The 26,554-nt window shown below is 44.3% G+C and overlaps 1 protein-coding gene across 1 annotated transcript in view; it reads left to right on the top strand.

Annotated features, from left to right (window-relative positions):
• LOC122565173 (cyclic AMP-responsive element-binding protein 3-like protein 3) overlaps positions 1–26,554 on the top strand; it is a 102,779-nt gene that overhangs the window by 18,621 nt on the left and 57,604 nt on the right. Inside the window, exon 2 of the mRNA XM_043720876.2 lies at positions 13,711–13,857. Coding sequence (XP_043576811.2) covers positions 13,711–13,857 — 147 coding nt within the window. The remainder of the gene's footprint in view (positions 1–13,710; positions 13,858–26,554) is intronic.

Below are 26,554 nucleotides of genomic sequence, written 5' to 3' on the forward strand. Positions count from 1 at the left end.
GTTAGCTAAGATTAATCACCAGGAAATTGCACCACCAGCTCTGCTCGTATTGAGTTAGAAATTAGGACAGACAGCAATTGGAGGACCCAGGCTTGAGTCAATATTTAACTGACATACCCTGGAATCTGAACCAAATTTTGGGTTTTTTTTTAGAACAGTGCCAACATTTAGAGTCACATAGGTATACAACATGGAAACAGACTCTTCAGTCCAACTCATCCATGCCAGTCGGATATCCTAAACTAATCTAGTCCCATTTGCCAGCACTTGGCCCATATCCCTCTAAGCCTTTCCTATTCATATTCATATTCCTATTCATATACCTATCGTCTTTTAAATGTTGTGATTGTACCAGGCTTCACCACTTCTTCTGGCAGCTCATTTTATATACACACCACCCTCTGTGTGAAAAAGTTGCTCCTTGGATTCCTTTTAAATCTTCACTCTCACCCTTAACCTATGCCCTCTAGTTCTGGACTCTCCCACCTCAGGGAAAATGCCTTGTCTATTTACCCTCTCCATGCCCCTCATGATTTTATAAAGGTCACCCCTCAGCCTCCTACACTCCAGGGAAAACAACCCCAGTCTATTCAGCCTCTCCCTATAGCTCAAATCCTCCAAACCTGGCAGCATCCTTGTAAATCTATTATGAACCCTTTCAAGTTTCACAATATCCTTCCTATAGAAAGGAGACCAGAATTGCACACAATATTCCAAAAGTGGCGTAACTAATGTTCCGTACAGCCACAGCATGACTTCCCAATTCCTTTACTCAATGCTCTGACCAATAAAATAAAGGATACCAAATGCCTTCTTCACTATCCTATCTACCTTCTTCAAAAAACTCAATCAAGTTAGTGAGGCATGATTTTCACAAAGCAATGTTGACTATCCCTAGTCAGTCCTTCCCTTTACAAGTACGTGTAAATTCCTATTCTTCAGGATTCTCTCCAACAACTTTCCCACCACTGATGACAGGCTCACAGGTCAATAGTTACCTGGTCTTTCCTTACCACCCTTCTTAAACAGTGACACCACGTTAGCCAACCTGCAGACTTCCGGCACCTAACCTGTGACTATTGATGATACAAATATCTCAAGAAGGGGCCCAGCAATGACTTCCATAGCTTCCTACAGAGTTCTTGGCTACACCTGATCACGTCCCTGCGATTTATCCACCTTTGTGTGTTTCAAGACTTCCAGCACCTCCTCCTCAGTAATATGGATATTTTTCAAGACGTCATCATCTATTTCCCCACATTCTATATTTTCCATGTCCTTCTCCACAGTAAACAATGATGCAAAAATCCCGTTTTGTGTCCCCCATCTCCTGCGGTTCCACACATAGCTGTCTTGCTGATCTTTGAGGGGCTGTATTCTCTCCTAGTTCCCATTTTGCCCTTAATGTATTTATAAAATCATTTTAGATTCTCCTTAACCCTATTTACCCCAGCTATCTCATGTCCCCTTTATGCCCCCCTGATTTCTTGCTTAAGTATACTCCTACTGGCCTTATACTTTTCTAAGGATGCACTCAATCTCTGCTATCTATACCTGACACATGCTTCCTTCTTTTTCTTGACCAAAACCGCAATCCTCTAGTCACTCAACATTCCCTACACCTACCAGCCTTTCCTTTCACCCTAGCAGGAACATACTGTCTCTGGAATCTTGTTATCTCATTTTTGAAGGCTTCATGCAAACATCTGCCCCCAATCAACTTTTGAAAGTTCTTGCCTAATACCATCAGAATTGGCCTTCCTCCAATATAGAACTGTAACTCTTAGATCTGGGTAAAAACAATGACTGCAGATCTGCAGATGCTGGAAGAGCACAGCAGTTCGGGCAGCATCTGAGGAGCAGTAAAATCGACGTTTCGGGCAAAAGCCCTTCATCGTGGGGGGACACAAAACTTTTAGATCTGGTCTATCCTTTTCTATCACTATTTTAAAACTAATAAAATTATGGTCACTGGCTCTAAAGTGCTCCCCCACTGACACCTCAGTCACCTGCCCTGCGTTACTTCCCAAGAGTAGGTCAAGTTTTGCACCTTCTCTAGTAGGTACATCCACATACTGAATCAGAAAATTTTCTTGTACACACTTAACAAATTCCTCTCCATCTAAACCTTTAATACTATGGCAGTCACAATCTGTGTTTGGACCCCACCATAACCACCCTATTATTCTTACAGATAACAGAAATCTCCTTACAAATCTGTTTCTCAATTTCCTGCTGATGACTGGGATGTCTATAGTACAATCCCAATAAGGTGATCATCCCTTTCTTATTTCTTAGTTCCACCCAAGTAACTTCCCTGGATGTATTCCCAGGCATATCCTCCCTAAGTACAGCAGCAATGTTTTCCCTTATCAAAAAAACCACTTCCCCTCCTCTCTTTCCTCCTTTTCTATCCTTCCTCCTTTTCTATCCTTCCTATAGCATTTGTGACCTGGAACATTAAGCTGCCCGTCCTGTCCATCCCTGAGCCACATCTCCATAATTGCTGTGCTATACCAGTCCCATGTTCCTAATCATGTCCTGAGTTCATCTTTCTTCCCTGTTAGGCCTCTTGGATTGAAATAAACGCAGTTTAATTTATCAGTCCTACCTTGTTCTTTGCTTTGTTCCTGCCTGCTGTTTGACTTGCTCCTTTTCTCAACTGTGCCAAGTTCAGACTGATCTCTTTCCTCACTATTTCCTTGGGTTCCCATTCCCCCCATCTTATTAGTTTAAATCCTCCCAAGCAGCTCTCACCACGGGGCGGCACAGTGGCACAGTGGTTAGCACTGCTGCATTCATAGTGCCAGAGACCAGGGTTCAATTCCCACCTCAGGCAACTGTCTGTGTGGAGTTTGCACATTCTCCCCATGTCTGCGTGGGTTTCCTCCGGGTGCTCCGGTTTCCTCCCATAGTCCAAAAATGTGAATTAGGTGAATTGGCCATGCTAAATTGCCCGTAGTGTTAGGTGAAGGGGTAAATGTAGGGGAATGGGTCTGGGTGGGTTGCTGTTCGGAGGGTAGGTGTGGACTTGTTGGGCCAAAGGGCCTGTTTCCACTCTGTAAGTAAGTAAGTAATCCAAATCTAATCTCCCCACCAGTATATTAGTCCCCTTCCAATTCAGGTGCAATCTGTCCTTCTCGTACAGGTCACTTCCACCCCAGAGGAGATTCGAATGATCCAAAAATGTGAACCCTTCTCCCCTGCACCAGCTGCTCAGCCATGCATTCATCTGGTCTATCCTCCTATTCCTACCCTTATTACCTTGCAGCATCGAGAGTTAATCCAGATATTACTACCCTCGAGGATCTCCTTTTTAAATTTCTGCCAAACTTCCTATATTCTCCCTTCAGAGTCTCATCCTTTTCCCTTTCTATGTCATTAGTTCCAATGTGTACAATGATCTCCTGCTGATCCCTCTACCCTTTGAGAATATTCAGCACTCTCTCCTTGATCCTGGCACTAGGGATTCAACACACTATTCTGATTTTTCACTGTTGGCCACAGAAAAGTCTGTCTGTGTCTCTGACTAAAGGGTCTCCAATCACAATTGATTGCTTGGAATCTGACCCTTGTTACATTAGAGCCAGTCTTATTGGCAGAAACTTGGCTGTTCATGTTACAACCCCTGAGGGTCCATCACCCTCTACATTTTTCAAACCAGCATACTTGTTTGAGATGGGGATAGCTACAGGAGACTCCTGCACTACCTGCCTCTCTCTCCTACCTGTCCTGGAGATAATTCATCTATCTGATTATATCTGCAGTTTTTCTCCCTTCCTATAACTGCCATCCATCACATCCCCTATTTTGTGTAAGTGCCTCATTGTGTCTAACTGCCGCTCCAACTGATCCATGCAAATTGATTGATTCACAAACAAAGACACTTCCTGCAGACGTAATCCTCAGTAACATGGAAACTCTCCCTAAACTCCCACATCAGGAAGAGCACATCACTCTACCAAAGGTCGCCTTTGCACCTTAACACTCTACAGACCCAGAAAGTAGCACCGTCTTCCTGCTCTAAAAAGCACTGCTCTTGGCTAACTTCATACATATGTTTTATATTTTTAAAATTTAATCAAGAGACAGATCTCAATAAAACATGTAATTAAAAAAGAACCCACTCTACTTACTATTGTAGATTTACAAAAATTAAATAGAACAGTAAGTTACACTTAAAGACTATTCACTTAGCTGCTCCCAATCAGTGAGCTCTCCCACACAGGTTCCTCCAAGATCAGCTATGAATTTCATTGTTTGCTAATTTTTCTTAGATGCGCTCAATATCTAGAGATACCTCCGCAATTAATTCTGATATTTTTTTGGTCTGGAATAAATTACACCAACTTGTATTCAATGATGCTCAGACCATAAATATTTCTGTTATCTCCAAGGCATAATTTAATTTAAATGAAAACAAAACATTTTGGAGAAAGAATTCAATAGCATCTGTGTGTAGAGTGAAAAACAGTCAATGGCTCAACTGTGCGACTTTCCAACTGGGAAGAGTTAAGGATGTAATGAATTGGAGAAAGGGATGGGTGGGACAAAAACAAATAGCTGTGATAGACTGAAAGACAGGAAAGATTGAATGACAGAAAGTTTAGTCTTCCAAGGCCAAAAGGAATGGAGATTGTAGTGATTGGAATGAGGTCAGCCAAGTGGACTTCATTTAATATGAGCTCTCTGACTGGGGCTGTTAACCTGGTCCAGTCCGAGAATCCTGACTAACAAGATATAAGCAGGGGTGTCAGGGGTTCTTTTCGCTCTGGGAGCCAGCTCTAAGCAAACTGGATCAGTGTCATGGACTATCCATATGTACGTAATAGGTGACTTGATGATGGGATGCTGGCCTTTGTGGAGTTATTTCAGAGATGAGGCAGGAAAAGATGTGTCTAAAGCAGGCAGGCTGCGAGCTGAAAGCAAAGAAAAGGGAACAAAAATGGGGACAAAGTTGACGTGATGAATTTGCTAAACTCGGTGTCGATTCTGGGAGGCTGTAAGATGCCTAACTGAAAGACGAGGTGTGGTTCCTAAAGTCAATTTTAATCTTTTAAGTTTCTTTCGCAAAAGTGTCACATTGGACTCCAAACATTAACTCCATTTCTCCCTGCCAAACCTGCTGAGCTTTTCTGTCAATTTCTGTTTTTGTTTCACATTTCCAGGAAACGCAGTATTTTGCTTTCAATGTTTTAATTTTCGTTTGGCTGCCGCTGATCTTTTTGTAACGACAGCCGTGACATAATCTCTGTTACAACCTCAAAATAACCATTCTTTACAGACCAGATTGTAGAGTGTTAAGAATGTGGGATTTACTGCCGTGAAGCAGATGGTATGAATGCATGAAAAGGAAGGAGTGAGAGAGATGGGAATAAATGGCAATGACACATAGGAAGTAAGAAGGAAATTAGAGTGGGAAGATGTGCAAGTGGAGCATGGGCGATGTGAATCGAATAGCCTTTATCTGAACTGTAGATTCTATCTATGGTGATTCCATAGCCTTTAATGTGGGTGTGCTGTACAATGGAGTGTCCAGTGGCGGTCAGGTACTCGTCAATAAGTGGAAAAGGAAATTGATGCTACAAATAAATGAAGGCAATGAAATCCATTGTAATGAAATGAGAGTGAATTTTGCGATACAAATATGAGTACTTTTCATCTGGTAACATTGCTCTGACACTATTATTGAGGATATTATTTCACTGCTAAGCAGCAGCTGTAGGTACCCTGATTTTAAATCCCACAATGTGGGGATTTATAATTGTGTTTATCGTAAGACGTTAAGAGAGATAACAGTGCCAACACTCAAGCAGACAGGAATATAGAGATTCTTGTAATCTTGTTATTTAATTTTGGGGTAGAAATAGCTGATGTTGTCATTTCTGTGATACCTACAATGTATAGAAAGAGATGTGTGGATACAGAAATACTTATCTCCCGTCCCCTGAGTGGCGATGTTAGTTTTAGCTGTCCACTTTTCTTTGACTGGAGATCCATCCTCCTGGATCTTCACTCATGTCTTCGCTTCTTCATTGGTGCAACCTCCACCCTGAAGACATTGGCGAGCCAGCACACTGATAAATGCACAGTTTACCTGTGAGATGAGCTAAGTGCAAAGCAATCTGAAAGTTATGTGTTTCATAACTTCAAGATGTCCTAGAGTGTTTTTCAGCTAACTGAGTACTTCTGCAGTATTGTAGTCACTGTTGTAATACAGGAATCAACCGGTTTGTGCACAGGAAGGTCCCACAAAGATCAGTCGTTCTGATTCAATGGAATTGGGTGAGGGTTCAATGTTGGTTGTGATACTGGGAAGACCGGTTCTTCAAGTAGTGTCACGGAGTCTTATAGCAGAGAGGGCAGCTGGGATAGTTTAACATTTCATTGGAAAATCAGTGTCTCTGACAGTGTAGCACTCCCTTACTGCTACTGTTCTGCAGTGTCAATGTTATGGAACTGGACTTGACGCCATAATTTTTGACTCAGAGCTGAGATTGCTAACATGATCAATCTAATCTACTCTACAATGGTTTGCACATGCAAACGAAAACACTTATTTCAGTTTTCAAATGGTACAGTGCAGTCTATTTTGAAATCTCATGTTCACTGTTCACCTCTCCTGGCTAGAAACCTCAATGGAGAGTCTTCCCCCATATTCATTGACTCCATGATTTCTTGATGTCATACTCTGGTCAAATGTGGCTTTCATGTCAAGCGCAGTCACTATCGTCTCACCTCTGGAATTCAGCCCTTGTGCCTAAATTTGGACCAAGACTTAATGTGGTCATGAGCTAGTGGCCTTGGCAGATCAATGAGCTGGTTATTGGTGAGTAAGTGCCACTTGATGGCACTATTGATGACACCTTCCATCACCATGCTAATAACTTAGAGTAAACTGCTGGAGCAACGTTGGCTGGGTTGGATTTGTTCTGGTTTTTGGGGACAGGATGTAGCTGGGTAATTTTCCATATTGTCAGGGAGGTGCCAGTGTTGTAGATATATGGGAACAGCTTGGCTAGAGGTGTGGCTAGTTCTGGAGCCTAGGCTTTCAGAGCAATTACTGGAATGTTGTCAGGGACCCAGTATCCAGTGCTTCCAAATGCTTCTTGATATCATTCAGAGTGAATCGAATTGGCTGAAGACTGGTATCTGTGATGTTGGGGATCACTAAAAGAGGCTGAATGAATCATCCATACAGCACTTCTGGCTGAAGATTATTGCAAATGCTTCAGACATATCTTTTGCATTGATGTGCTGGGCTCTTCCATGATTGAAAATGGGGATATTTATGGAGCCTTCCCCTCCAACAAGTTGTTTATATATCCACCAACATTCAAAACTGGCTGCATCATGTCTGTAGAGTAAAGATCAGGGCCATTGTTTGTAGAATTGTTTAACTCTGTCTGTCAAATGATGCTTACATTGTTTAACATGCAGTGGTCCGATGTTTTAGCTTCGCCAGATTGATACCTCAATTTTGGGTACAGCTGCTGCTGCTCCTGGTATGCCCTCATGCACTCCCCATTGAACCAGCGTGGATCCCCTGGCTTGATGATAACGGTTGAGTGGGGGATATGCTAGGCCATGAGGTTGCAGATTGTGCTGGAGTACAATTCTACTGCTGTTGATGATCCATAGCGCCTCACGGATGCCCAGCCTTCAGTTTCTAGATCTGTTTGAAGTCTGTCGCTTTAACAGTGATTGTGCTACACAACACGATTTAAGGTGTCCTCAGTAGGTAGCCACAAGAACTATGTGGTGGTCATGTTATGGGCGGCACGGTGGCTCAGTGGTTAGCACTGCTGTGTCACAGCATTAGGGACCTGGCTTCATTTCAGCCTCAGGCGACTGTCTGTGTGGAGTTTGCACATTCTCCCTGTGTCTGCACAGTCTCCCTGTGTCTGCGTGGGTTTCCTCCAGGTGCTCCAGTTTCCTCCCACAGTCCAAAAATGTGCAGGTTAGGCGAATTGGCCATGCTAAATTGTCCATAGTGTTAAGTGCACTAGTTAGGGATAAATGTAGGGGAATGGGTCTGGGTGGGTTACTCTTTAGAGAATCGGTGTGGACTTGTTGGGCCGAATGGCCTGTTTCCACACTGTAGGAAATCTAATCTAATCCTTACAGATACTGTATTAGATAGATGCATCTGCAGCTGGCACATTGGTGAGGATGAGGTCAAGTATTTTTTCGCTTGTGTTGGTTCCCTCACTACCTGCTGCAGTCCCAGTCTAGCAGCCAAATCCTTTAGGACCTGGCCATTTTGATCAGTCATGCTGCTGCCGAGTCACTGTTGGTGGTGGACACTGAATTCTCCCCTCAGAATACACTCTGCACTCTTGTTACTCCCAGTGCTACTTCCAAGTACTGTTCAACATGGAGTAGTACTGATCCATCAGCCAAGAGAGGATAGTGCATAGTGATCAGCAGGAGGTTTCCTTGTCCATGTTTAACCTGAAGCCGTGAGACATCCTGGGATCTGGAGTCAGTGTTGAGGACTCCCAGAGCAGCTCCCTCGGTGTATATTACTGTGCCGCCATCTTTGCTGGGTCTATCCTACCAGTGGGACAGGATATACTCAGGATTGGTGATGAGAATGCTATGGCTATCTGAATATAGCTATGACAGGCTCGTGCTTGACTACTCTGTGGGGCAGTTCTCTCAGTTTTGACACAAGCCCCTTGATGCTAGTAAGGAGGACTTTGCAGAGTTGACAAGGCTGGGTTTGCTATGTTTGTTTCCAGTCCCTAGATTGATGCTGACTGTCTGGTTTCATTCCTTAATGCCATTTCTGTAGAGGTTTGATACAACAGAGTGGTTTGCTACGTCACTAAGAAGACAGTTAAGAGTCATCCACATTCCACATTTGCTGTGGATCTGGAATCATGTAAACCAGACCAATCTTAAGAGTGACAGATGTCCTTCCCTAAAGGTCATTAATGAATGAGATTAATTTTTAACAACAATTGACAATGGTTCATGGTCACCTTTTACAGGTTTATTAATCAAAATTTGAACTCTACCAACTGCAATGGGGTTTTGAAGACATTCAATGTTTTGTCATCCAGGGATCTCTTAAATATATAATTTCCAAGACTGACAATCTTCTGAGTGAAGAATTTTCTCACCCTGATCCTAAAATGCCTTATCCGGAGTCGCTCACCCATACTCCACCTGGCTGAGCTTGTCCTCACTTTGAACAGCTTTAATTCATCTCATCTCCTCCAAGTCAAAAGTGGGGCTAGAGGTACCTGCCTAGGTACCAGAATTCTGCAAACAATTCTGGTCACCCCTCTATAAGAAAAGTGTTTTTAAACTTGAGAGAGTGCAGAAAAGATTTACAAGGATGTTACCTGGATTGGAGGGTTTCAGTTGTTGGGAAAGGCTGAATAGGCTGGGGCCTTTTTCACTGGAGCGTCAGAGGTTGAGGGGTGACTTTTATGAGGGGCATAGGTAGGATAAACAGCCAACGTCTTTTTCCCAGGTTAGGGGAGTCCAAATCTAGAGGGCTTAAGTTTAAGGTGAACATGGAAAGATTTAAAAAGGGACCTAAGGAGCAACTTTTTCACGCAAAGGGTAGTACATGTATGGAATGAGCTGTCAGAGGAAGTGGTGGAGATGGATACAATCACACCATTTAAAAGGCAACTGGATGGTTATGTGATTAGGAAGGTTTAGACCTTGTGTGTGACTCTATGACTCCATGACTCTCCCTGGAATTTTGGGGCATATGGGGAACCTTCCTTGGTCCAGTCCTCCTCAAGATTTCTCCAGTACTTTGGTGATGCCCTTATGGCTGCTTCCTCCTCTAGTCCAGAATTGGAAAATTAATCTGTTTTGCTTACAAGTTCCTTTCTTCTGTCACCCTCACCTGAACCATCTCTGACTCTTCCCTTCCTTGATTTCATTGTCACTTCTGAGGATAGGCTGTTCACCAAAATCCCCATTACAAACCCACCAACTCCCACAGTTACTTCAACTACACCTCCTCACACCCTGCCTCCTGCAAGGATTCTATTCTTCCAGTTTTTCTGTCTCTGCTGTATCTGTTCTAGTGATGCTACCCTTAACCGAGTTGCCCTGACACAATCTTTTTTCTCATCTGAGGAATCCCCTCTCTGATATGATGGACTGGGCCATCTTCCATCTTCGGCCTTCAACCCTCCCCTTCCTTCCCAGAACAATTATAGGATTCCTCTGTCCTCACGTTCCACCCCAACAGGCTCCACTTTTAAAGGATCATACTCCATCATGTCCATCACCTTCAGCAGGATACCTTCACTAAACACATCCTCCCCTCCTCTCCACTGTCAGCATTCCACAGGGATGGTTCCCTCTGAGATACCCTGGTCTACTTCCCCGCAAATGGCACTTTTCAGCAATTGCAGAAGGTGTGACATTCACCTCCTCCCTTCTCACTGTCCAAGGCCCCAAATGCAACTTCCAGGTAGATCCTGGAATATTTCACATTTCAATCTGGTCTGCTGTATTCACTGTTCACAATGTGGCTTGCTTTATGATGTGAGACCAAATGTAGATTGGATTGCCACTTCGGGCAAACCCTCCACTCTGTCCAAAGGAATGCCCCTGACCTTCCAGTTGCTTGCTGTTCAGTAAATCACCTTGCCCTCATGCTAACATTGCTATCCTGCTGATCCAAACAAGCACAATGCAAGCTCAAGGAGCAACATCTTATTTTCTGCTTAGACACTTCACAGCCTTGAGGTCACAACATTGAATTCCATAATTTCAGAAACTGACTGTATTATGTCTGCTCTCCAATTTTTTTGACATTCTCTCCAACTCCTCCCCACCACCCTATCCAGCCTTTTTTGTGACACTAAAACAGAAATTGCTGGAAAAAAGCTCAGCAAATCTGACAGTAAAGTTAGCGTTTTGGGTCCAGTGACCCTTCTTCAGAATTGATGGTAGCTGAAGATGGTGGAGGTGGGGAAAGGAAGGAGCCAACAACAGTTGGTAAAGTTCAGCCTCAGACAATCAATAGCTGTTAATGGGGACAATTAGTAGCTGACAATGGGTTGGTTGTGGTAGCAGCCCATATGATGACAAAGCCTGAGGTGTAGGGGTTGGGGGTTAAGGACAAGGGAGAAGGTGCTCAGGCCCTAAAATTGTTGAACTCGATATTGACTCCTGAAGCCTGTAGAGTTCCCAAGTAGAAAATGAGATGCTGTTCTTGCAGCTTCTCTGGAGCACTGCAGTAAACGTGAAACAGAGATGTTGGCCACAGACGAGGGTGGTGTGTTGAAGTAGCAGGCAACCAGAAGTTCGGGGCCATTTTTACGGACAGAACCTAGGTGTGCTGTGAAATGGTCAGCCAGTCTGCCCAGCCTTTGTTTGTAATTTGTTTACTTTGCTCTCAGCAGAGAGGATCTGCTCTCCCTTCACACCTTAATTCACACCCATTTCACATCTTTCTCTTTCACCACCCTTTTGTCTTTTGTACTACGCCTCTCTGTCACTTCTGTCAAAACTATATAAAAAAGTATTTCCAACATCTTTCACTTCTGAAGAGTTATACTGGACTTGAAGCGTTAACCCTGTTTCTCTCTCCACAGATGCTGACAGACCTGTTGAGTTTCTCCAGCATTCTGTGTGTTTGTTTCAGATTTCCAGCATTACAATATTTTGCTTTCTTCTGAGTGTATATTCTCTGGCCAGGAAATGACATTCTTCCAGCATCCACCCTCTTAGAGTGTTATATGAGATCCCCTTTCATTCTTGTAACCTGAAATAGAGGTCAACTATCCTCAGTTTCTCCTTACAGACAAATCTTCATGAGAGGAATCAATCTAGTGAAGATTCTGGCATATATGTTCTTCCTCAGCTAAAGAGGCCTGTGTTTAACATGTGATCTCACCAAAGGCTCTAGGTAATTGCAGCAAGACTTCCTTAGTCTTATATACTCCAATCCTCTTGCAATCAAAGTGAAAATATCATTTGACTTCCTATAATTGTTTACTGTACCAACATGTTGCCAGAACTGGAGGCTTTGAGTTATAAGGAAAGGCTGGATAAACTGGGACTTTGTTCACTAGAACATAGGAGGCTGAGGGGTGACCTTCTGGAGGTTATAAAAAATCATGAGAGGCATAGATAAGGTGAAGAGCAATGGTCTATTCCCTAGGATTGGTGAGTTTAAAACTAGGCGGCATATTTTTATGGTGAGAAGAGAAAAATTTAAAAAGGGACCTAAGGGGCAGCTTTTTCATACAGATGGTGGTTCGTATGTGGAATGAACTGCCAGAGGAAGTGGAAGATGCAGGGACAATTTAAAAGACATTTGGATAGGTACATGAATAGGAAAGGTGTAGAGGGATATGGGCCAAATGCACCCAGGTGGGACAAGCTAAGTTTGAGAAAATTAGTCAGCATGGATAAGTTGGACTGAAGGGTCTGTATCTGTGTGGTTCGACTCGATGGCTCATGACTCTATGACAACTTTCATGTAATCTATGTAATGGGTACACCCAAAACCTTCTGGATATCAACATTTACTGTAGGTTTAAGCATGTACTGTAGACAGCTCAACCATTATGAAGCAAGGATTCTTTATTTCATTGGCATCAGATGTTTCTAAATATTGAGAGAAAGTAAGGCTATAATGAGTAAAACAGTATTAACAATGGATTCACATCTCAGTTGAAGAATCGTTTGCCTGTGTGCCTCTCTCTGAAAGAGCCATCCCTCCCTTCAGAAAGACACCACAGTTACTATCCAGCTCCCCTGTTTGGTGCCTTTCCTCACTATCGCCACCTGCTGCTGAGAGGCCTGATTACATTAGGCTCTCATATTTTAAAAAAATTCTGCTTTCTCATTCTTATCAAAGTGAATGTTCTCACACTTTCCTACGTTACTGTCCCTTTGCCAATTTCTTGCCCAACCACTTACCGTGGTTCTGTGACTTTGCAGCCTCTTTGAGTCCCCCTCCTCACAGCTCTCCTAACCCAGCTAACTACGTATTATTGACATGTTTGGATACATTACACTAATTCCTGATGCCCAAAACTTCGATTCTCCTGCTTCTTGGATGCTGCCTGACCTGTCTGTGCTTTTCCAGCACCACACTCTCGCCTCTGAACTCCAGCACCTGCAGTCCTCATTTTCTCCTACATTACACTGGGTTGTCTCATCATTGTAAATAATAGAAATTGTAAATGACTGAGACTCTTGTAATAATTTTCTGTGGCAGTGCACTAATAACATCATGCCAATCAGAAAAAGACTTGTTTTTTAAATAGGATCCCTACAGTGTGGAAACAGGCCCTTTGGCCCAACAAGTTCACATCAACCCATTCCCCTACCCTGTTATCCTGTATTTACCCCTGACTAACGCACCTAACCGACACATCCCCAACACTATGGGCAATTTAACATGACCAATTCACCGAACCTATATATTTTTGGATTGTGGGAGGAAACTGAAGCACCCGGAGGAAACCCATGTAGACACGGGGAGACTTTATTCCTACCCCTTCTCTTCTGTCCTTTAACCAATCCTCGATCTATTCTGATGTGTTAGGCCAAGCCTAAGAGCTTCAATATTGTCTTCCACTCTCTCCTGCAAATCTTCACATGTGCTTTCTGATAATGTTTTATCAACTATCTGTGTAAATCACTTCCCTTGTTTGATATTTGCTCCTATTGCCTTGGATGTGAGGTTACACATTGTGTTTTTTTACCGTCCTGTAGATACCAGCAGAGGGCCTGCCTCGTGACTTGGACAGCGTGGAGCTCCTGGATCTACTGTTTGACCAAAAGGATGGGATTCTTCGCCACGAGGGCTTCAATACAGATGGCAGTGGGAACCCAGAGGGCTGGGGAATGGCACAGCCAAGTGTAAGGATCAGCAGACGCCCCAAACACCCCTGCACTCATAGAATATTGTAACCCATAGTCACGTCTACACAGAGATTCGTAACCCTGACCTCGTCATAACTCAAGCCATGCCCAAACAATTCATTGTACCCCAGGTCCAATTGTAACCCAGTGTCATCATGCACAGGGCATTGTAACACTGACCCAATTGTAACATAGCGTTACTCCCACACAGAGCATTGAAACCCCGACCCAAGTGTATCACAGTGTTATTCCCACACAGAGCATCGTAACCCTGATCCAATTGTATCACAGCATTATTCCCACACAGCGCATCGTAACCTGGATCCAATTGTATCACAGCGTTATTCCCACACAGAGCATCGTAACCCTGACCCAATTGTTTCACAGCGTTATTCCCACACAGCGCATCGCAACACTGATCCAATTGTATCACAGATTTATTCCCACACAGCGCATCGTAACCCTATTCCAATTGTACCACAGCGTTATTCCCACACAGAGCATCGCAACCCCGACCCAATTGTATCACAGTATTATTCCCACACAGAGCATCGTAACCCTGATCCAATTGTATCACAGCGTTATTCCCACACAGAGCATTGTAACCCTGACCCAATTGTATCACAGTGTTATTCCCACACAGAGCATCGTAATCCTGATCCAATTGTATCACAGCGTTATTCCCACACAGCGCATCGTAACCCTGATCCAATTGTATCACAGCGTTATTCCCACACAGAGCATCGTAATCCTGATCCAATTGTATCACAGCGTTAGTCCCACACAGCGCTTCGTTACCCTGATCCAGTTGTATCACAGCATTATTCCCACACAGCGCATGGAACCCTGATCCAATTGTATTACAGCGTTATTCCCACACAGACCGTTGTAACCCTGATCCAATTGTATCACAGCGTTATTCGCACACAGAGCATTGTAACCCTGATCCAATTGTATCACAGCGTTATTCCCACGCAGTGCATCGTAACCCTGATCCAATTGTATCACAGTATTATTCCAACACAGAGTATGGTAACCCCAACCCAATTGTATCACAGTGTTATTCCCACATAGAGTATCGTAACACTGATCCAATTGTATCACAGTGTTATTCCCACACAGAACATCGTAACCCTGATCCAATTGTATCACAGAGTTAGTCCCACACAGAGCATCGTAACCCTGATCCAATTGTATCACAGAGTTAGTCCCACACAGAGCATCGTAACCCTGATCCAATTGAATCACAGCGTTATTCCCACACAGAGAATCGTAACCCTGATCCTATTGTATCACAGAGTTAGTCCCACACAGAGCATCGTAACCCTGATCCAATTGTATCACAGCGTTATTCCCACACAGAGCATCGTAACCCTGATCCTATTGTATCACAGCGTTATTCCCACACAGACCGTCGTAACCCTGATCCGATTGTATCACAGCGTTTTTCCCACACAGAGCATTGTAACCCTGATCCAATTGTATCACAGCGTTAGTCACACACAGCGCATTGTAACTCTGATTCAATTATATCACAGTGTTATTCCCAGATAGCGCATTGTAACCCTGATCCAATTGTATCACAGCGTTATTCCCACACAGCGCATCGTAACCCTGATCCAATTGTATCACAGCGTTATTCCCACACAGAGCATCATGACACTGGTCCAATTGCATCACAGCGTTATTCCCACACAGAGCATCGTAACCCTGATGCAATTACAGTGTTATTCCCACACACATCGTCGGAACCCTGATCCAATTGTATCACCGTGTTATTCCCACCAAGCGCATCGTTACCCTGATCCAGTTGTATGACAGTGTTATTTCCATACAGCGCATTGTAACCCTGATCCAATTGTATCACAGCGTTATACCCACACAGAGCATCGCAACCCTGATCCAATTGGATCACAGCATTATTCACACACAGCGCATCGTAATCCTGATTCATTTGTATCACAGCCTTATTCCCACACAGTGAATCGTAACCCTGATTCAATTGTATCACAGAGTTAGTCCCACACAGCGCATCGTAACCCTGACCCAATTGTAGCACAGCGTTTTTCCCACACAGAGCATCGTAACCCTGATCCAATTGTATCACAGTGTTATTCCCACACAGCGCATCGTAATCCTGATTCATTTGTATCACAGCGTTATTCCCGCACAGAGCATCGTAACCCTGATCCAATTGTATCACAGCGTTATTCCCACACGGAGCATCGTAATCCTGATCCAATTGTATCACAGCGTTATTCCCACACAGCGCATTGTAACCCTGATCCAATTGTATCACAGCTTTGTGCCCACACAGAGCATCGTAATCCTGACCAATTGTATCACAGCGTTATTCCCACACAGCGCATCGTGACCCTGATCCAGTTGTATCACAGCGTTATTCTCACACAGAGCATCGTAACCCTGATCCAATTGTATTACAGCGTTATTCCCACACAGACCGTCGTAACCCTGATCCAGTTGTATCACAGCATTAGTCCCACACAGAGCATTGTTACCCTGATCCAATTACAGTGTTATTCCCACACACATCATTGTAACCCTGATCCAATTGTATCAGAGCGTTATTTTCACACAGAGCATCGTAACCCTGATTCAATTGTTCCACAGAGTTAGTCCCACACAGAGCATCGTAACCCTGACCCAATTGTATCACAGCGTTATTCCCACACAGATCGTCGGAACCCTGATCCAATTGTATCACAGCGTTAGTCCCACACAGAGCATCGTAACCCTGATCCAATTGTATCACAGCATTAGTCCCACACAGAGCATCGTTATCCTGATCCAATTATAGTGTTATTCCCACACACATCATCGTAACCCTGATCCAATTGTATCACAGCGTTATACCCACACAGAGCATTGTAACCCCGACCCAATTGTATCACTGCATTATTCCCAGACAGAGCATCGTAACCCTGATCCAATTGTATCACGGCATTATTCCCACACAGAGCGTCGGAACCCTGATCCAATTGTATCACAGCGTTATTCCCACACAGAGCATCGTAACCGCGACCCAATTGTATCACAGCATTATTCCCACACAGAGCGTCGGAACCCTGATCCAATTGTATCACAGCGTTAGTCCCACACAGAGCATCTTAACCCTGATTCAATTGTATCACAGCATTATTCCCACACACCGTATCTTAACCCTGATCCAATTTCAGTGTTATTCCCACACACATCATCGTAACCCTGATCCAATTGTATCACAGCGTTATACCCACACAGAGCATCGTAACCCCGACCCAATTGTATCACTGCATTATTCCCAGACAGCGCATCGTAACCCTGATCCAATTGTATCACAGCATTATTCACACACAGAGCATCGTAACCCTGATCCAATTGTATCACAGCGTTATTCCCACACAGAGTATCGTAACCCCGACCCAATTGTACCACAGCGTTATTCCTACACAGAGCATCGTAACCCTGATCCAATTGTATCACAGCGTTATTCCCACACAGAGCATCGTAACCCTGATCCAAATGTATCACAGCGATATTCCCACACAGAGCATCGTAACCCTGATCCAATTGTATCACAGAGTTAGTCCCACACAGAGCATCGTAACCCTGATCCAATTGTATCACAGCGTTATTCCCACACAGAGCATCGTAACCATGATCCAATTGTATCACAGCGTTATTCCCACACAGAGCATTGTAACTCTGATCCAATTATATCACAGTGTTATTCCCACACAGAGCATCGTAACACTGATCCAATTGTATCACAGTGTTATTCCCACATAGAGCATCGTAACACTGATCCAAATGTATCACATTGTTATTCCCACACAGAGCATCGTAACCCTGATCCAATTGTATCACAGAGTTAGTCCCACACAGGGCATCGTAACCCTGATCCAATTGTATCACAGCGTTATTCCCACACAGAGTATCGTAACCCTGATCCAATTGTATCACAGCGTTATTCCCACACAGAGCATCGTAACCCTGATCCAATTGTATCACAGCGTTATTCCCACACAGAGTATCGTAACCCTGATCCAATTGTATCACAGCGTTATTCCCACACAGAGCATCGTAACACTGATCCAAATGTATCACAGCGTTATTCCCACACAGAGCATCGTAATCCTGATCCAATTGTATCACAGAGTTAGTCCCACACAGAGCATCGTAACCCTGATCCAATTGTATCACAGCGTTATTCCCACACAGAGCGTCGGAACCCTGATCCAATTCTATCACAGCGTTATTCCCACACAGAGCATCGTAACCCCGACCCAATTGTATCACAGCGTTATTCCCACACAGAGCGTCGTAACCCTGATCCAATTGTATCACAGCGTTATTCCCACACAGCGCATCGTAACCCTGATCCAATTGCATCACAGCGTTATTCCCACACAGAGCGTCGTAACCCTGAACCAATTATATCACAGTGTTATTCCCAGACAGTGCATCGTAACCCTTATACAATTGTATCACAGCGTTATTCCCACACAGCGCATCGTAACCCTGATCCAATTGTATCACCGTGTTATTCCCACACAGAGCGTCGGAATCCTGATCCAATTGTATCACAGTGTTTTTCCCACACAGCGCAACGTAATCCTGATTCATTCGTATCACAGCGTTATTCCCACATAGAGCATCGTAACCCTGATCCAATTGTATCATAGTGTTATTCCCACACGGAGCATTGTAATCCTGACCCAATTGTATCACAGCGTGATTCCCACACAGCGCATCGTAACCCTGATCCAATTGTATCACAGCGTTATTCCCACACAGCGCATCGTAACCCTGATCCAATTGCATCACCGTGTTATTCCCACACAGAGCGTCGGAATCCTGATCCAATTGTATCACAGTGTTTTTCCCACACAGCGCAACGTAATCCTGATTCATTCGTATCACAGCGTTATTCCCACATAGAGCATCGTAACCCTGATCCAATTGTATCATAGTGTTATTCCCACACGGAGCATTGTAATCCTGACCCAATTGTATCACAGCGTGATTCCCACACAGCGCATCGTAACCCTGATCCAATTGTATCACAGCGTTATTCCCACACAGAGCATCGTAACCCTGATCCAATTGTTTCACAGTGTTATTCCCATACAGCGCATTGTAACCTAGATCCAATCGTATCACAGCGTAATTCCCACACTGGTCGTCGGAACCCTGATCCAATTGTATCACAGCGTTATTCCCACACAGAGCATCGTAACCATGATCCAATTGTATCACAGCGTTATTCCCACACAGAGCATTGTAACTCTGATCCAATTATATCACAGTGTTATTCCCACACAGAGCATCGTAACACTGATCCAATTGTATCACAGCATTATTCCCACATAGAGCATCGTAACACTGATCCAAATGTATCACAGTGTTATTCCCACACAGAGCATCGTAACGCTGATCCAATTGTATCACAGAGTTAGTCCCACACAGAGCATCGTAACCCTGATCCAATTGTATCACAGCGTTATTCCCACACAGAGCGTCGGAACCCTGATCCAATTCTATCACAGCGTTATTCCCACATACAGCATCGTAACCCCGACCCAATTGTATCACAGCGTTATTCCCACACAGAGCGTCGTAACACCGACCCAATTGTATCACAGCGTTATTCCCACACAGAGCGTCGGAACCCTGATCCAATTGTATCACAGCGTTCGTCCCACACAGAGCATCGTAACCCTGATGCAATTACAGTGTTATTCCCACAGACATCGTCGTAACCGTGATACAATTGTATCACAGCGTTATACCCACACAGAGCACCGTATCCCCGACCCAATTGTATCACTGCGTTATTCCCACACAGCGCATCGAAACACTGATCCAATTGTATCACTCATGTATTCACACAAAGCGCATTGTAACCCTCATTCAATTGTATCACACAATAATTTCCACACAGCGCATCTAAACCCTGATCCAATTGTATCACAGCGTTATTCCCACACAGAGCATCGTCATTCGACCCACTTGTATCACAGTGTTATTCCCATACAGCGCATTGTAACCTAGATCCAATCCTATCACAGAGTTATTCCCACACTGAACGTCGGAACCCTGATCCAATTCTATCACAGCGTTATTCCCACACAGAGTATCGTAACCCTGATCCAATTGTATCACAGCGTTATTCCCACACAGAGCATCGTAACCCTGATCCAATTGTATCATAGCGTTATTCCCACACAGAACGTCGGAACCCTGATCCAATTCTATCACAGCGTTATTCCCACACAGAGCATCGTAACCATGATCCAGTTGGATCACAGTGTTATTCCCATACAGCGCATTGTAACTCTGATCCAATTGTATCACACCGTTGTTCCCACACAGAGCATCGTAACCCTGATCCAATTGTATCACAGCGTTATTCCCACACAGAGCATCGTAACCCTGATCCAATTGTATCACAGCGTTATTTCCACACAGTGCATCCTAACCTTGATCCAGTTGTATCACTGAGTTAGTTCCACACAGCGCATCATAACCCTGATCCAATTGTATCACACCGTTATTCCCACACAGAGCATCGAAACCCCGAGCCATTTGTATCACAGCTTTATTCCCACACAGAGCATCGTAACCCTGATCCAATTGTATCACAGCGTTATTCCCACACAGCGCATCGTAATCTTGATTCATTTGTATCACAGCGTTATTCCCACACAGAGAATCGTAACCCTGATCCAATTGTATCACAGCGTTATTCCCACACGGAACATCGTAACCCTGATCCAATTGTATCACAGTGTTATTCCCACACAGCGCACCGTAATCTTGATTCATTTGTGTCACAGCATTTATCCCACACAGAGCATCGTAACCCTGATCCAATTGTATCACAGCGTTATTCCCATACAGCGCATCGTAACCCTGATCCAATTGTATCACAGCATTATTCCCACACAGAGCATCGTAACCCTGATCCAATTGTATCACAGCGTTATTCCCACACGGAGCATCGTAACCCTGATCCAATTGCATCACAGCGTTATTCCCACACAGCGCTTCGTAACCCTCATACAATTGTATCACAGCGTTATTCCCACCCAGAGCATCGTAATCCTGATCCAGTTGTATGACAGTGTTATTCCCATACAGCGCATTGTAACCCTGATCCAATTGTATCACAGCGTTATTCCCGCACAGAGCCTCGTAACCCAGATCCAATCGTATCACCGAGTTATTCCCACACAGAGCATCATAACACTGATCCAATTGTATCACAGCGTTATTCCCACACAGCGCATCGTAACCCTGATTCAATTATAACACAGCCTTATTCCCACACAGAGCATCGTAAACCCAACCCAATTGTATCACAGCATTATTCCTACACAGAGTATCATAACCCCGACCCAATTGTATCACAGCGTTATTCCCACACAGCGCATCGTTACCCTGATCCAGTTGTATCACAGAGTTAGTCCCACACAGAGCATTGTAACCCTGATCCAATTGTATCACAGCGTTAGACACACACAGCGCATTGTAACTCTGATCCAATTATATCGCAGTGTTATTCCCAGACAGCGCTTCGTAACCCTTATACAATTGTATCACAGCGTTATTCCCACCCAGAGTATCGTAATCCTGATCCAATTGTATCACAGCATTATTCCCACACGGTGCATCCTAACCTTGATCCAGTTGTATCACAGAGTTAGTTCCACACAGCGCATCATAACCCTGATCCAATTGTATCACACCGTTATTCCCACACAGAGCATCGAAACCCCGACCCAATTGTATCACAGCTTTATTCCCACACAGAGCATCGTAACCCTGATCCAATTGTATCACAGCGTTATTCCCACACAGCGCATCGTAATCTTGATTCATTTGTATCACAGCGTTATTCCCACACAGAACATCGTAACCCTGATCCAATTGTATCACAGCATTATTCCCACACAGAGCATCGTAACCCTGATCCAATTGTATCACAGCGTTATTCCTACACAGAGCATCGTAACGCTGATCCAATTGTATCACAGCATTATTCACACACAGAGTATCGTAACCCTGATCCAATTGCATCACAGCGTTATTCCCACACAGCGCTTCGTAACCCTTATACAATTGTATCACAGCGTTATTCCCACCCAGAGCATCGTAATCCTGATCCAATTGTATCACAGCGTTATTCCCACCCAGCGCATCGTTACCCTGATCCAGTTGTATGACAGTGTTATTCCCATACAGCGCATTGTAACCCCAACCCAATTGTATCACAGTGTTATTCCCACACAGAGCATCATAACCCTGATCCAATTGTATCACAGAGTTAGTCCCACACAGCGCATCGTAATCCTGATCCATTTGTATCACAGCGTTATTCCCACACAGAGCGTCGGAACCCTGATCCAACTGTATCACAGCATTATTCCCACACAGAGCATCGTAACCCTGACCCAATTGTATCACAGCGTTATTCCCACACAGACCGTCGTAACCCTGATCCAATTGTATCACAGCGTTAGTCCCACACAGAGCATCGTAACCCTGATCCAATTACAGTGTTATTCCCACACAGATCGTCGTAACCCTGATCCAATTGTATCACAGCGTTATTCCCACACTGAGCGACGTAACCCCGATCCAATTGTATCACAGCGTTATTCCCACATGGAGCATCGTAACACTAATCCAGTTGTATCATAGAGTTCTACCCACATGGCGCATCTTAACCCAGATCCAAGTGTATCACAGCATTATTCCCACAAAGAGCATTGTAACCCTGATCCAATTGTATCACAGCGTTATTCCCATGCAGCGCATCGTAACCCTGATCCAATTGCATCAGTGTTATTCCGTCACAGCGTATCGTAACCCTGATCCAATTGTATCACCGTGTTATTCCCACACGGAGCATCGTAACCCTGATCCAGTTGTATCACAGCGTTATTCCCACACAGAGCATCGTAACCCTGATCCAATTGTATCACAGCGTTATTCCCACACAGAGCGACGTAACCCCGATCCAATTGAATCACAGTGTTATTCCGACACAGCGCATCGTAACCCTGATCCAAGTGAATTACCGCGTTATTCCCACGCAGTGCATCGTAACCCTGATTCAATTGTAACACAGCCTTATTCCCACACAGAGCATCGTAACCCAACCCAATTGTATCACAGCGTTATTCCCACACAGCGTATTATAACCCCGACCCAATTGTATCGCATCGTTATTCCCACACAGAGCATCGTAACCCTGATCCAATTGTATCACAGCGTTATTCCCACACACATCACCGTAATCCTGATCGAATTGTATCACAGCGTTAGTCCCACACAGCACGTCGTAACCCTGATCCAATTGTTTCACAGAGTTATTTCCACACAGCGCATCGTAACTCTGATCCAATTGTATCACAGCGTTATTCCCACACAGAGCATCGTAACCCCGACCCAATTGTATCACAGCGTTATTCCCACACAGAGCATCGTAACCCTGATCCAATTGTATCACAGTGTTTTTCCTACATCGTGCATCGTAACCCTGATCCAATTGTATCACAGTGTTTTTCCCACATATTGCATCGTAACCCTGATCCAATTGTATCACAGCGTTATTCCCACACGGAGCATCGTACCACTGAACCAATTGTAACACAGTGTTATTCCCACACAGAGCGTCGTAACCCCGATCCAATTGTATCACAGCGTTATTCCCACACAGAGCATCGTAACCCCGATCCAATTGTATCACAGCGTTATTCCCACACAGAGCATCGTAACCCCGATCCAATTGTATCACAGCGTTATTCCCACACAGAGCATCGTAACCCACATCCAATTGTATCACAGCGTTATTCCCACACAGAGCATCGTAACCCTTATACAATTGTATCACAGCGTTATTCCCACCCAGAGCATCGTAATCCTGATCCAATTGTAACACAGCGTTATTCCCACCCAGCGCATCGTTACCCTGATCCAGTTGTATGACAGTGTAATTCCCATACAGCGCATTGTAATCCTGATCCAATTGTATCACAGCGTTATTCCCACACAGAGTATCGTGACCATGATCCAATTGTATCACAGCGTTATTCCCACACAGAGCATTGTAACTCTGATCCAATTATATCACAGTGTTATTCCCACACAGAGCATTGTAACGCTGATCCAATTGTACCACAGCGTTATTCCCGCACAGAGCCTCGTAACCCAGATCCAATTGTATCACCGTGTTATTCCCACACAGAGCATCACAACACTGATCCAATTGTATCACAGCGTTATTCCCACACAGCGCATCGTAACCCTGATTCAATTATAACACAGCCTTATTCCCACACAGAGCATCGTAAACCCAACCCAATTGTATCACAGCAGTATTCCTACACAGAGTATCGTAACCCCGACCCAATTGTATCGCAGCGTTATTCCGACACAGCGCATCGTTACCCTGATCCAGTTGTATCACAGAGTTAGTCCGACACAGAGCATTGTAACCCTGATCCAATTGTATCACAGCGTTAGTCACACACAGCGCATTGTAACTCTGATCCAATTATATCGCAGTGTTATTCCCAGACAGCGCTTCGTAACCCTTATACAATTGTATCACAGCGTTATTCCCACCCAGAGTATCGTAATCCTGATCCAATTGTATCACAGCGTTATTCCCACCCAGCGCATCGTTACCCTGATCCAGTTGTATGACAGTGTTATTCCCATACAGCGCATCGTAACCCTGATTCAATTGTTTCACAGAGTTAGTCCCACACAGAGCATCGTAACCCTGATCCAATTGTATCACAGCGTTAATCACACACGGAGCATCGTAATCCTGATGCAATTACACTGTTATTCCCACACACATCGTCGTAACCCTGATCCAATTGTATCACAGCGTTATACACACACAGAGCATCGGAACCCCGACCCAATTGTATCACTGCGTTATTCCTACACAGAGCATCGTAACGCTGATCCAATTGTATCACAGCATTATTCACACACAGTGTATCGTAACCCTGATCCAATTGTATCACAGCGTTCTTCCCACATTGTGAATCGTAACCCTGATCCAATTGTATCACAGAGTTAGTCCCACACAGTGCATCGTAACCCTGATCTAATTGTATCACCGTGTGATTCCCACACAGAGCATCGTGACACTGATCCAATTGTATCACAGCGTTATTCCCATACAGAGCATCGTAAACCCAACCCAATTGTATCACAGCAGTATTCCTACACAGAGTATCGTAACCCCGACCCAATTGTATCGCAGCGTTATTCCGACACAGCGCATCGTTACCCTGATCCAGTTGTATCACAGAGTTAGTCCCACACAGAGCATTGTAACCCTGATCCAATTGTATCACAGCGTTAGTCACACACAGCGCATTGTAACTCTGATCCAATAATATCGCAGTGTTATTCCCAGACAGCGCTTCGTAACCCTTATACAATTGTATCACAGCGTTATTCCCACCCAGAGTATCGTAATCCTGATCCAATTGTATCACAGCGTTATTCCCACCCAGCGCATCGTTACCCTGATCCAGTTGTATGACAGTGTTATTCCCATACAGCGCATCGTAACCCTGATTCAATTGTATCACAGAGTTAGTCCCACACAGAGCATCGTAACCCTGATCCAATTGTATCACAGCGTTAGTCACACACGGAGCATCGTAATCCTGATGCAATTACACTGTTATTCCCACACACATCGTCGTAGCCCTGATCCAATTGTATCACAGCGTTATACACACACAGAGCATCGGAACCCCGACCCAATTGTATCACTGCGTTATTCCTACACAGAGCATCGTAACGCTGATCCAATTGTATCACAGCATTATTCACACACAGTGTATCGTAACCCTGATCCAATTGTATCACAGCGTTCTTCCCACATTGTGAATCGTAACCCTGATCCAATTGTATCACAGAGTTAGTCCCACACAGTGCATCGTAACCCTGATCTAATTGTATCACCGTGTGATTCCCACACAGAGCATCGTGACACTGATCCAATTGTATCACAGCGTTATTCCCATACAGAGCATCGTAACCCCAACTCAATTGTATCACAGCGTTATTCCCACACAGAGCATCGTAATCCTGATCCAATTGTATCACAGTGTTTTTCCCACACAGCGTATCTTAACCCTGATCCAGTTGTATCACAGTATTATTCCCATACAGCGCATTGTAACTCTGATCCAAATGTATCACACCGTTATTCCCACACAGAGCATCGTAATCCCGACCCAATTGTATCACAGCCTTATTCCCACACAGAGCATCGTAACCCTGATCCAATTGTATCACAGCGTTATTCCCACACAGTGCATCGTAACCTTGATCCAGTTCTATCACAGCCTTATTCCCACACAGAGCATCGTAACCCTGATCCAATTGTATCACAGCGTTATTCCCACACAGTGCATCCTAACCATGATCCAGTTGTATCACAGAGTTAGTTCCACACAGCGCATCATAACCCTGATCCAATTGTATCACACAGTTATTCCCACACAGAGCATCGAAACCCCGAACCAATTGTATCACAGCTTTATTCCCACACAGAGCATCGTAACCCTGATCCAATTGTATCACAGCGTTATTCCCACACAGCGCATCGTAATCTTGAATTATTTGTATCACAGCGTTATTCCCACACAGA

The sequence above is a fragment of the Chiloscyllium plagiosum genome, unplaced genomic scaffold (genome assembly GCF_037043375.1).
Source record: "Chiloscyllium plagiosum isolate Xiang-an unplaced genomic scaffold, Cpla_swu_hap1 HiC_scaffold_28, whole genome shotgun sequence".
NCBI classification, from domain to species: domain Eukaryota; kingdom Metazoa; phylum Chordata; class Chondrichthyes; order Orectolobiformes; family Hemiscylliidae; genus Chiloscyllium; species Chiloscyllium plagiosum.